At 37.5% G+C, this 11041-nt stretch overlaps 2 protein-coding genes across 2 annotated transcripts; both read left to right on the top strand.

Moving 5' to 3' along the window:
• Positions 1–806: 806 nt before the first annotated feature.
• LOC131770658 (carbohydrate sulfotransferase 11-like) lies at positions 807–3612 on the top strand. The gene is made up of 3 exons (XM_066168296.1): positions 807–941; positions 1051–1124; positions 2788–3612. Exons 1-3 carry the CDS (start codon positions 827–829, stop codon positions 3610–3612), a joined length of 1014 nt encoding a protein of 337 aa, XP_066024393.1. The 5' UTR covers positions 807–826.
• A 2020-nt stretch (positions 3613–5632) lies between these two features.
• LOC131770675 (uncharacterized) lies at positions 5633–10859 on the top strand. Its single transcript, XM_066168698.1, has 7 exons — positions 5633–6258; positions 7491–7605; positions 8033–8155; positions 9061–9236; positions 9581–9902; positions 10222–10266; positions 10626–10859. The coding sequence occupies exons 1-6, from the start codon at positions 5899–5901 to the stop codon at positions 10263–10265; spliced, it is 1140 nt and encodes a 379-aa protein (XP_066024795.1). The 5' UTR covers positions 5633–5898; the 3' UTR covers position 10266; positions 10626–10859.
• Positions 10860–11041: the final 182 nt, after the last annotated feature.

Below are 11041 nucleotides of genomic sequence, written 5' to 3'. Positions count from 1 at the left end.
CGCTTCAGAGTTTTTCTTGTTTTTATTTCAAGATTTTATTGGCTCTTGCTGATATTTTCTTTGCTATGACTGGCTGTTACGATTGCTTTAGTTTTGGTTTAATCGAAAAACGCTCTATTGTTTTGTCATGTTATTGTACTTAGCCTTTTCTTCCAGGTGAGATTAGTCCTGAAAAAAGAAACGCTTTCTTAGGCAAATGAGTTTGCGAAGAAGGTTGAAATAAATATTTTGGTGGCACGAGACACTACGCAAACTAGATCCCAGACCGTTGCATCATGGGCAAAAAAATAGAGGTAAATAAGAGGAATTTTAGCGCGTAGTAGTCATTTAGGCCTCTGAAACAGCCCAGCACAAGGCTTCGTTTAATTTTTATATTAATTTTTCAGACTTAACTATCGCCTAGTTTTGTCTTTGTAAAACCTCCGTAGGTCAGGCCCACTATCTCTGGAGCAAGAGACATGGTCTCTAGTCTACTAACGGTCACTTAAATGATTACTTACGCTGTTGTCTTTGAGAATGACTGACTTCTCGACAATCTTAGCGGAAGTAATCTTGACAGTTACTTAGATGAGTTTTTAGATTAGTTTTTCGAAGCTTTTCACTCTTTTAGACAACAAGTCTTTTTGAAAACGCACTTTTAATTCTCTTTGGTCTTATCAAGGCCGTTTTAGCTCCTGAAATGAAATTGATGATTCACTCACTGTGGTTGAAATTTCTAATGACAACCGAACCTCTTCAACAAAAACGCCAGTGTAGATTATTTGAATAAATCAAAGCAAGAACATGAACTGGAAGAGAAAGAAAACCATTTGAAGACTTGTTGTGTATGTCGCTTTTGTGTCTAACGGAATTAATGTCTTTTAATTTCAAGATTCGAATTTGTTGGACAATTCTGATATTCTTCTGCATTGGAAGCATTTGGTGGTCAGATATCTATAAAGGTTTGTAGAGATTAGAATCTAGAATGCTGCATATCTTGCTTTGAAAATGGCTTCTGACCGGCTTAAAAATAAAAATTAATTCTCACGAGATCTGTTTTTAATTATGTAGAATTTACTTCAAAGTTTACGCTGACAACGATTAGGGAAGAATCCAAAACATCACTTCGAAAGGAATATTCCGTGGTAAGTAAAGAAAGGTTTTCTTTTATAAAATATCTGATATACTACGAGGGTCTGGTTTGTCTAAAAACTTGTCGTTTACTGCACCGGTAACCCTTAAGAAAATTAAAGTCAATTTATTTCATTGAACTGTTTTCGTGTGCTCTCAACATTGCGCTAAACTGATAGAAATTACGCTCTATTGCTTAAAGAATCCTATAATTAGGAGGTTGATTCGGACCAGACGAGACAATTTCTTGGAAAACAAAAATTTATTTCAGTACGACACACCTCGGCAACATTTTTTCGTCACTTTCCTCTTTTCCTTTCGCAATATCCGCGCGGAGAACAAAATTTTGCAAATCTATCTCGCTTGAGTCTGATCACATGCTTTACGCCGGTTTCGCTACTCGTCAAGTTCGCTACGTTCGACTTTGCTACATGTTCGCTACCAACGTGCAGAATTTGCTGCCTCTGTTAGTTCACAAGCAATATCTGTAACTTATACTCCCAACTGCGTGATTGCCATTTTGAGTCAGTTAAACTGATTATATGCAAATTGCCTTAAGGTTTGCTGTCAACCGGCTCGTTGGTTTTCGTGATTGTTGCGAGGTTGCGTCTCAGAAGTAAACCTGATTGTAGGGTGGAACGTATTGGCGAAGTCTAAAAAATTGTAAGCTTCTTTCATAGAAATTTCCCACAGTGAAAAGGTGTCATCAAGAAATCTCTTCCAGACCAAAGGTTAGAGGAGCGAACCATTAACAGTCGTTTTTCTAGGTCTGCCATTTCTCTCTCTTGTCGATGATAACCACCACGTTGGTTCGAAGTGATCGTGGAAGTAGAATGATAGAATGGTAATATGAAGTAAGTAGCGAATTCGGCATGTAAGTAGCGAACATGTAGTGTAATCGATAAGTAACGAAACCGACTGTTACGGATCACATCATGATACAAATTAAATTTATTTGACGGTTATTATTTGAATTGCCCTCTAAATTATAGGAATTGTTAAAAAGCAAATGATTGGACTAAAGTCTTTTTCTTTTGGTATTCAAACAATTGTTTTTCACTCAAATTTACATGTTAGTTTGATATATTATTCTGTGTGTGTTTTTGAGTTGTACAACGAGTAAAAATTCAATGCAAATACCCATTCCTCGTTTAAACAATCCTCTACAAGATATTACCTTCCAATCGAGTTGTATCGATTATGGATCGAGAGAGAGAGAGAGAGAGAGAGAGAAAGACCTCATTTACGTATTTGCTTTTAGTAATGTAATAATGAGTGAGCCTTACTAATTGCGAATGTATGAAACAGTAGCTAAATATAACTCCCAAGGGACCGATCATTATTCATCGACTGCAAGGGGAAGTTGGAGAATTTTGATTGTGTCGCAAAAAAATTTACCTGCTCCTACGGGAACAGGTAAATTTATCTTTTTTAAGGGATATCAAGTATTCTCCTCATCGGAAGTCAATTTGCCATATTGCCCACTTAATGTTAGAGATGAGACGACCGACTCCTCTCCCAACCTCTTCCGTTTCCGGTCCTTTCCGTAAAAATCATGGGATCCCCACAAATACTCCGACTCCCCCACTGGTACCTTAGAATATAAGATTTCTTGCCGCTCATTAGATTGACAAACTTTAAAATACAAGCTATAAAGTTTTAATCTGTTGCTTTCAGGACTTTACAAACGCTCGACAACTTGAAGATCGAATACAGGCCCGAAGAAAGATGGTTGCGGATTACTGCAAGAGGCACAAAGCCAGTGACTCTCTATTTGGAACTAATCTCCGCTATTTTCTGGTCTTTCGGAAGAGAAAAGTTATCTATTGTTTTGTCCCGAAAGTTGCAAGTACGCAATGGCAGAAAGAACTCTTCGTTTTGAAAGAGGAAGATGAGGAAATGTCTCGTAATGCAAACGTTACCGTAGCTAAGAACAACTTGAATTACTTTTCTGAGCAAGAAGCACGGCAAATGCTGAAGAGTTATTTCACGTTCCTGTTTGTTCGCGACCCGATGGAACGCATACTTTCAGCTTACAAAGACAAGTTACTAGAAGACAACAAAATTTTCCGACGCGCAATTGGCAGAAAAATCATTGCACGATTTCGGCCAAATGCTACTCAACATGCCCTCGAAACAGGGAGTGTTGTTACGTTTCCAGAATTCACGAATTTTTTGCTGCAAACAAAAGAGTACGATGAACACTGGAGACCATTTGACAACCTTTGCCATCCTTGTGCAATTAACTTTGATTTTATTGGACATTACGAAGATCTCGCTGAGGAAGCTCCTTATTTGGTAAAAAAGGCGGGAATTGACGACCGCGTTTCGTTCCCTCCTGTTCGCGCGTCGAACACCACCGCTGACCTGTTGCAATATTATTCGCAAATTCCTAATACGAAAATCTTGCAGTTAGCAAAGATATACGAAAACGACTATAAAATGTTTAACTTTCCATTCCCAGGTAAACTGGCAAAGCTCTTTGATTCTGAAGAAAGCTAAGAACATAGATTTGGGAATCTTATCGGAAATCATTTGAATTTCATTTCTGAAATTCATTTCGAATGAATTTAACTGATTTTCTTCAGAAGCTAAAACTGGATATGAAAGTAAAGTATTTTATTCCGGTAACAGTTTTTAACTCGTGGATATGCGATAGTTTAGAGACGAGTTGTTGTGGGCACTTTGGGATATGCAAATTGGCGTGGAGTCTTCGTAATTTGTCGTAATTAGTCGGCTCCGAACTCGAGATCTATCCTTCCGAAGAAGTCCGAAGTCCTGGCGCCATTGTGATTGCATCGATCGTTGCAATGTTTATTGCCTTTACACGGCTGTTTCGACATTTACTAAATTGAAATGGACTTCGAATGTATTAGATTAGTGCTATGATCAACGTAAACACCAAATTTGAAGGGTCTTCGAATCGTCCATGCACTAAACATAATGAGGAGCAGCGAGAATCACCAAGAGTTGGGGAGTGACAGAACAAGCTGTTGACATGGAAATTCCCACGGAAACATGAACCAACGACTTAAAAAAAAAAATGTTAATTTACAGCATTATTTCTTTCGTTTCAGGGGTTTTTCGAACGTTTCGGCAGCGACGTTAATTTCGGTTTTATCATTATGGTCGTTTCGTTTCGTTGTTTTTCTATTCAAACGTGACTGTTTTGATGGTAAAAATAAAGCATGATCGGTTTCTGCTAGTCGTTACCAAGAGCAGGACCATAATCTGACCGGTATCGTTTTGCATTTTCAGCAATTTTCAATAGAGTTACTAGAACGGGGTAACACATTTTTGAGATTTTAGGCGCAAGGATTCATAAACAGGAAGATTCATGGTAAAAAAACTAGTTGTAAAATTTAAAAAACGATCTCTGGCTAAAACTTTTAAAATACGAGCTTTCGGCTGTTTGCGCTACAGCCTTCAACGGGTAATTTTATTTTACCCGTTGAAGGCTGTAGCGCAAACAGCCGAAAGCTCGTATTTTAAAAGTTTTAGCCAGAGATCGTTTTTTAAATTTTACAATATGTTTTATCCTGGCTGCGGCCCCTCTATCTTTTCACAAAAAAACTAGTGTTACCGTATTTAATATTTAATAAACGGTTCTCGTTCCATTCCGGTCTTGCCCAAAAGCGGACAAAGATGGGGTCTTTAATTGGCCACAACATAGGCTAAAATACGGCAGAGGTTCTGAGAGGCCAGCTGCACATACCCAGCAAAAAATGACCCATGTACCCCCCGGAGCTTTCATCACATACTCAAGTACTATAATTTTTCTTTTCTTGCAATGGTTCTACTTTCTATCTTTTTTTTAACACCGTCGTTTATTGATAGCAACTTTACAAGTATCTCTCTCTTTAATACTTTATCCAGGAGTTGGCCACAGGCGCCCTCTGATTACTTAGTTCATCGCTAATATGCATGTAGGCCATGTATGTTAAACCTGCGTAAATTAAGATCAGTTCATTAACGCTTCCTTTTTTCGTTATTAGAGTTATGGACAGAATCTGAACCCGTTCGACTCTAGAATTGAAATCTTTCCTTCGATTTTAGACGACGCGTTTCTTAAAAGTAGCAGGTATAAATTAAAGAGTTATCGGATTGAGGACCAGAAATTATCATGGAGAGAAATAAAGCAATTACCGTGCAGTTCATTTTGGCATCAACAGCATTTTCATTTTTATTCTCCTTAAAACAATGAATTACTTGGTTAACAAAACAAACACACGTATGCATGTAATGAACTTATCAACGAACCAATCATTGCATTCGCCGTGTCGATACCAAAGTGTGAACTTTTTATTCTGTTTGGTTCCTAATAAATCATTCAACGCGTTTAATTTTGCATTTGCAAAGCGTGTGGTCCTCTTGACAGGAAAAAATAGACTTGCAACCATTTTTTTTCTCTGTTGGAAGGTTAGGCTTCGTTGTAGTGCTTATGAAATTAAGGGTTATTAGTTGGGAAACTTAAACAAGTCGTGGAGTCGAAATTACAGAGCGCAAGTGAAAAAAAAAGTTTCAGTTTTAAAAAAAACATACGCATGACTTTTTTTCAAAAATTTTCTAACTTTCGAGTAATAATTTCACCTGCTAACGTTATCGTAATTACGTGTGTCCTTTCGAAACATGTAATGAGTATATGGAAAAGATTTGAATCGTAAAATACAGTCGCAGGTGGCAAGAAACAAACTGAGAGATCAAGCTGGGCTAAGCGGAGAAACGAAGAAATTATTCATTCAATTGGACATCACGTTTCTGAAGTCTGTGTACAGTTTCATTTGAATTATGTTTCTTGGCATTTTGTATTTCTCTGGAGTATTAGCAATCCTCACGCAACTTGTTATAGCTCAATACATAAGTTTGAAAGGTTCTTTCGACGATGGCTATAGTGGAGTATTTGTTTACGGCAACTGTTTTCCATTTTTAAACCACAAACTTAATTCAACACCGTTCGAATCCCGTGCCGTAGTTGCTACAGAGGATTGTATAGAGGCATGCACCGTCAGTCATCGATGCCGCTCGATAAATCTCAAAGCTGTTCCTGAAAAAGATAAGAAATTTATATGCCAACTCCTGGAATCAGACAAGTTCAACTCGACTGATTTGTTCGCTGCAAGTTTGGATTTTCATCACTACAGCTCCGTGGTAAGAATTTGTTACTTTATTCTTTATTTATCGTTCAGTGGCAGAAGGCAAAAGGCCACTGACAGACCCGAGGGTTAGATATTTCATTTTGCAGCTAAACAGAAAAGCATCCAAACTAAAAACAAGAGGAAAAAGATTTTCACGTAACTGGTGAACAAACTCTGTCTGATAAAAAAATAAAGTACGCAGAGAGAGGTTAGAGACACATCGAAATTTTTTTTCCGATCAGTCACGTACTTTTTCGCGTCGCTTCGGCCAAGGTCCCTCAGCGCTACAAAGAAGAAAAGGACTATTCTTTAATACTTAATGCGAGAAATTGAGCCGGAACAATAGACCATTTCTTGCTACGCTGCACAAGTACTGAGCCTGTCATGATCAAACCCATCCAAAGATTGCCAATTATTTTTTTTCGAAAAATTGTTCGTGGTTCACGATTTTTAGCACCATACTCTCTTCAGGCATTATCGCTGTAAAAAATATCGCAATATCGCTGTAAAAAATACCATTTTCTATCGAAAAGTAAATAATAAAATTAACATAATGTACTTGCTCCTAAGAAACCATTAATGTAATATATTTTATCATAATTAACCTCGACTTTCATTTCGTTGTCATTTCGAGTTAATTTAGTTTTGTAATATGTCAACCGTGTACACGCACAATGTTTTGTAGACAATTGCGAAGTTTTTTAGTGGATCGGAAAGTTTTTACGACAAAATCAATTCCTTACTTGAACAAATGAGTCCATCAGAACCGAAACCCTGAGTTCAGTCTAAAGCCCACGATATCCTCTCACTTAAAATAAGGTAGTTTTGATATCGTCATTATCATTGGAATAGAAGAATTCTCAATGTTTTTTGGAATTTTAGCTTTTTTCTTTACTTTTTGAAATATTGAGCTGTTCTCTGCAGTCAGTGAGAAATTGGACATGAAGGAGCTTTAGCAAACTTGTAAACATTACAGATCTCACGCCAACATGCGAGATCCCTACTTTTATTTGCTTTCGTGCGCCTTATTAATTAAACATGAATTTAATTGTTATTCATCGTGTGCTCCATCATAAAAACCCAGGTCAGAAGATCCTCACATGTGGAAAAAAGTGGAGGCCTTTGATGAGTTTTCATATGAATGGTTTTTTAAACTTTCTTGCCTTATATTTGTCAGTAATTTCATCATTTGTTATCGAAGACTTTCCAAGTAAAGTAAATTGCTATCATTCATACTCGTTTTAGGCCCCTTGTGAGCGCAATCCATGTAAGAACGGAGGGACCTGCGTACCAGATCACCAGAAGTACGAATACAAGTGCGCCTGCGTCAGAAGCACAAGGGGAAGCCATTGCGATAAGTGTAATGTTTTGTGCCTTTTCTTGAAGATTATTTCAATGATAGACTACTTTATGTTAGACTGACTTGAATATTTTCCTCTCTAATAAGGCAATATTGAATTAATTGAATGTGCACAATTCCTGATGTAAATATCTGTGGGAACAGCTGATCGTTTTTACTGATTTTTCAGCCCAAAACAGTCTTATAATGACTGTTGTGGGTAGAATTGACAGACGATTCGGCAACCTAAGCGGAAAATATAATCAGATTCAGAATCCCTCTCTCTCCCTGACATTGAAGCAAAACTGACTTTAAACGAATTTCGTCGTTCAAAAAAATGCAGCAACTGACGTTGTCTAAAATGTACAAAGAACTCTTTCATCCTGAAATCAAGAATTGTTCTCAGTGTTAAAAATTTTTTCAGACTAAGTCTTCTTTTGTTAATCAGTTTACCAGAGTTGTGCCGAGCTGCGCGATGTTGGAGTGACTGAAAGTGGGATATACATGATTCAAGATCAACATAGTGACAGCGGGTTTTACGTTTATTGTGATCAAGAACACATCGAGGGAGGTAAATAAGATAAGCTTAAAAGAAAATTAGGAAAACTTGTTACACTAAATCAAGTTTAAGCTTTTAGAAAAATTCGCAAAAAAAGGTAAAGAATGCAAAAAAGCATTTTTCGTAGTTTGATTTGTTCCGTTTAAGTAATTCTGTTTATTTCAAATTTAATGCAAAACAAACCTTTTCCTTTTCGGTTAAAAATAGTTTGTTACGGTTATAATCCGACTTTTCGTGTCAGGCAAGAGACTCATCACATGTTTTTCGGAATTTTAATGCAAACTCGATGAGCATCACTTTCAAAGTCATGTTCGCGCAGTGTAAGATGTTAGCAGTCTAGCATTTATCGCAGAAGGATTACCAACCACGCGTCAAGAGTTGATTGCAGAAGTAGATTTTTAGATTGATTAAGAGAGGCTGAATAGGCACTCTATCCAGTTTACTTCTCGTTCACAATTTGTCAACAAGGGTTACTGGTTGTACCATACCAAACATTAGGTTAGTTTGGGATTTACCAACAGCTTGACCTGGGAAATCAGTCTCTTCTAACTCTTAAAACAATTTCTTTTGATCTATTTCCTTTTCCAAGAATACTACCATCGCGAAAAAGTTGTCCCACCCAAGAATTTTCACCTCGGCTTGACACTTGCGAATTCGTAAATACGAAGAAAACCCTAAAAGAAAACGAACGTAGGGTAATTTCCCTAAAGAATTCAAACCATAGTAATATGCTAAGGTTTATATTGTGCGATAAACGTAGTTCTAACTCTGTACATCGAAAATTAAATAATACAAAATGACATATATACCTTAACTTTGCATGCATGCATTTTGCATTCAAAACGATAGTCATATCTCTCTCTCCTATTTTTCATTTTTATTTCTCTCTCTCCTCGCTAATTATTTGTTAAAACCAGGATGGACCATGGTATTCAAAGCGGTGTCTGGTGTAGGATCTGATGTTTATCAATTGTGGTCCGCCTCAAACGGTTTATTCGAAGAGAAAATTGAAGCCCTGAACGTAAACTCGTCGTTCAGAAATCATTACAAGAACCGCCTGGTGAACAGATGGCAAACTGTTGCTCCTAAGGAGGTAGGTTAGACTGTGTCTTGACTAAATGTGTGTGTTGGGGGCGTGGGTTGACCAATGTCATGTAAACTTATATGAACTTTAAAAAAGTTCTTAAATTTCTTATGATTAAGTTCCACAATCACTCTTTTAATACGCCCGTCCATCGGTCGGTCAGTGAGCCAGTGAGCCAATGAGCCAGTCAGCCGGTGAGCCAGTGAGCCAGTGAGCCGGTGAGCCAGTGAGCCAGTGAATCAGTTAGTCAGTCAGTCAGAATGTCACAGTAAGCTGGTCGACTAACAATGGATCGCTCAATTTAATGATTTATTCCATCATTACAAGCATCATTGTGTCATTAATTTCCTTAGGCTCGCGTAGCTCTTTACAAAGATGGAAGTGAACTGTTCTCCATTGTCTTTAACGCCTCAAACAGCAACAATGAAAACTGGTTTACAAAAAATAGAGTCATTTCTTCACCATGGACTGACTTGAAGAGCAATCTGCCTACTTACTTTTCTATTCCTGGGGCCGATGGACGACGATTTTATGTCCATGGGCCCCACCCTGGGTGTGATGGAGACTATGGATGGCTCTCTATTACCCAGCACCACTGCACATACGAGACAAGCCTCCCGAGCACATCTTTCATATACAGCAGACTTCAAACCAACACCAACTGGAATACACAGAGTAAGAACCTAGTAAATTTCACAAGGAGCTGAGGAGAACTCACTGAGTTAAAAACATGCAAGGAAACTGCGTGAAGGGCGGTAAAATTGACGCAAGTGATCAGGTCACTGCTGATTTCAAGTTTTAATCTGATTGGTTGATAGGGTGGCACGATTTTTCTAAACCAATCATCGAACGATAAGAAGCAAAGCACATACAATCCCAGACTACTTTCGATATTCATTTCACAAGCGTCGAATTTTGTTCCCCCAAAAGACAATCAGGGCGTTGTATCTCTTCTTTGTTTACCTTTCAATTTCCTTATTCTGTTTTGCTTTAGAAAATGTTGGCGTCGCAGATGTCTTAGTGGTGTATATTCGCTGAGGTAAATTAGAACTTCAAGACACTGTTTTAATTAAAACTCATCAAAACCTCTTGTCAGTGATACGTGAGACATAATTTCTCGTGGATGCTCTTTTCACCATTTCACCCCAAGATCTGTCAAAAATTCACCCCACTGTTAGCGTTACATTTTTATGGTTCTATTCCAGAGAATTTGGTGTTTAGTCTAATCATAAACCTAACTTTTTAGCTTTTGTTATTCTCATGGCTTATCTGCTTTGGACTTCATTGATCACATTAGAAGAAAACATCATCAAACACTCGTGGAATTTAAGGAGCGCAATGATCCTGTTTAATCAGTTTGAAACTTCCATTTGACTGTGTGTCTATTACATTTTTCAGGCGTTGACGACTATTGGCCTATCTGACAGAAACGGGAGGTGGCCTTAACTTTGAGATAAGCTTCCGCTGGTAGCAAATGTTGACAAAGATAAAAATCCGTTTCTAATGAAGGAGGAATCCTAAAGGGCTGAATTTCATGATAACCAAAAAGTTGTTTGAGAAACATTTGCGCTGAAGCTACGTAACAAGACTATCAATGCCATATAATTGATAAATGCAAATTAACTTGTACAAAAAGGCTGAGATAAACTTTTTGATTTTATTTGTCGTAAATTATAAGAATGTGAGATATTGTCTCCACACGGTAAATTATATTTGGAGATTTACCGATCGATGGGTTTTTATTTCCATTCAAACATCTACTTTAGGGATAAAAAGAGAATGAATTAACATTTGAGAAAATACCAATAACTCAT

The sequence above is a fragment of the Pocillopora verrucosa genome, chromosome 6 (genome assembly GCF_036669915.1).
Source record: "Pocillopora verrucosa isolate sample1 chromosome 6, ASM3666991v2, whole genome shotgun sequence".
Classification (NCBI taxonomy): domain Eukaryota; kingdom Metazoa; phylum Cnidaria; class Anthozoa; order Scleractinia; family Pocilloporidae; genus Pocillopora; species Pocillopora verrucosa.
Note: the sequence above shows the minus strand (reverse complement) of the source record. Positions and strands in the feature narration are given on the sequence as shown.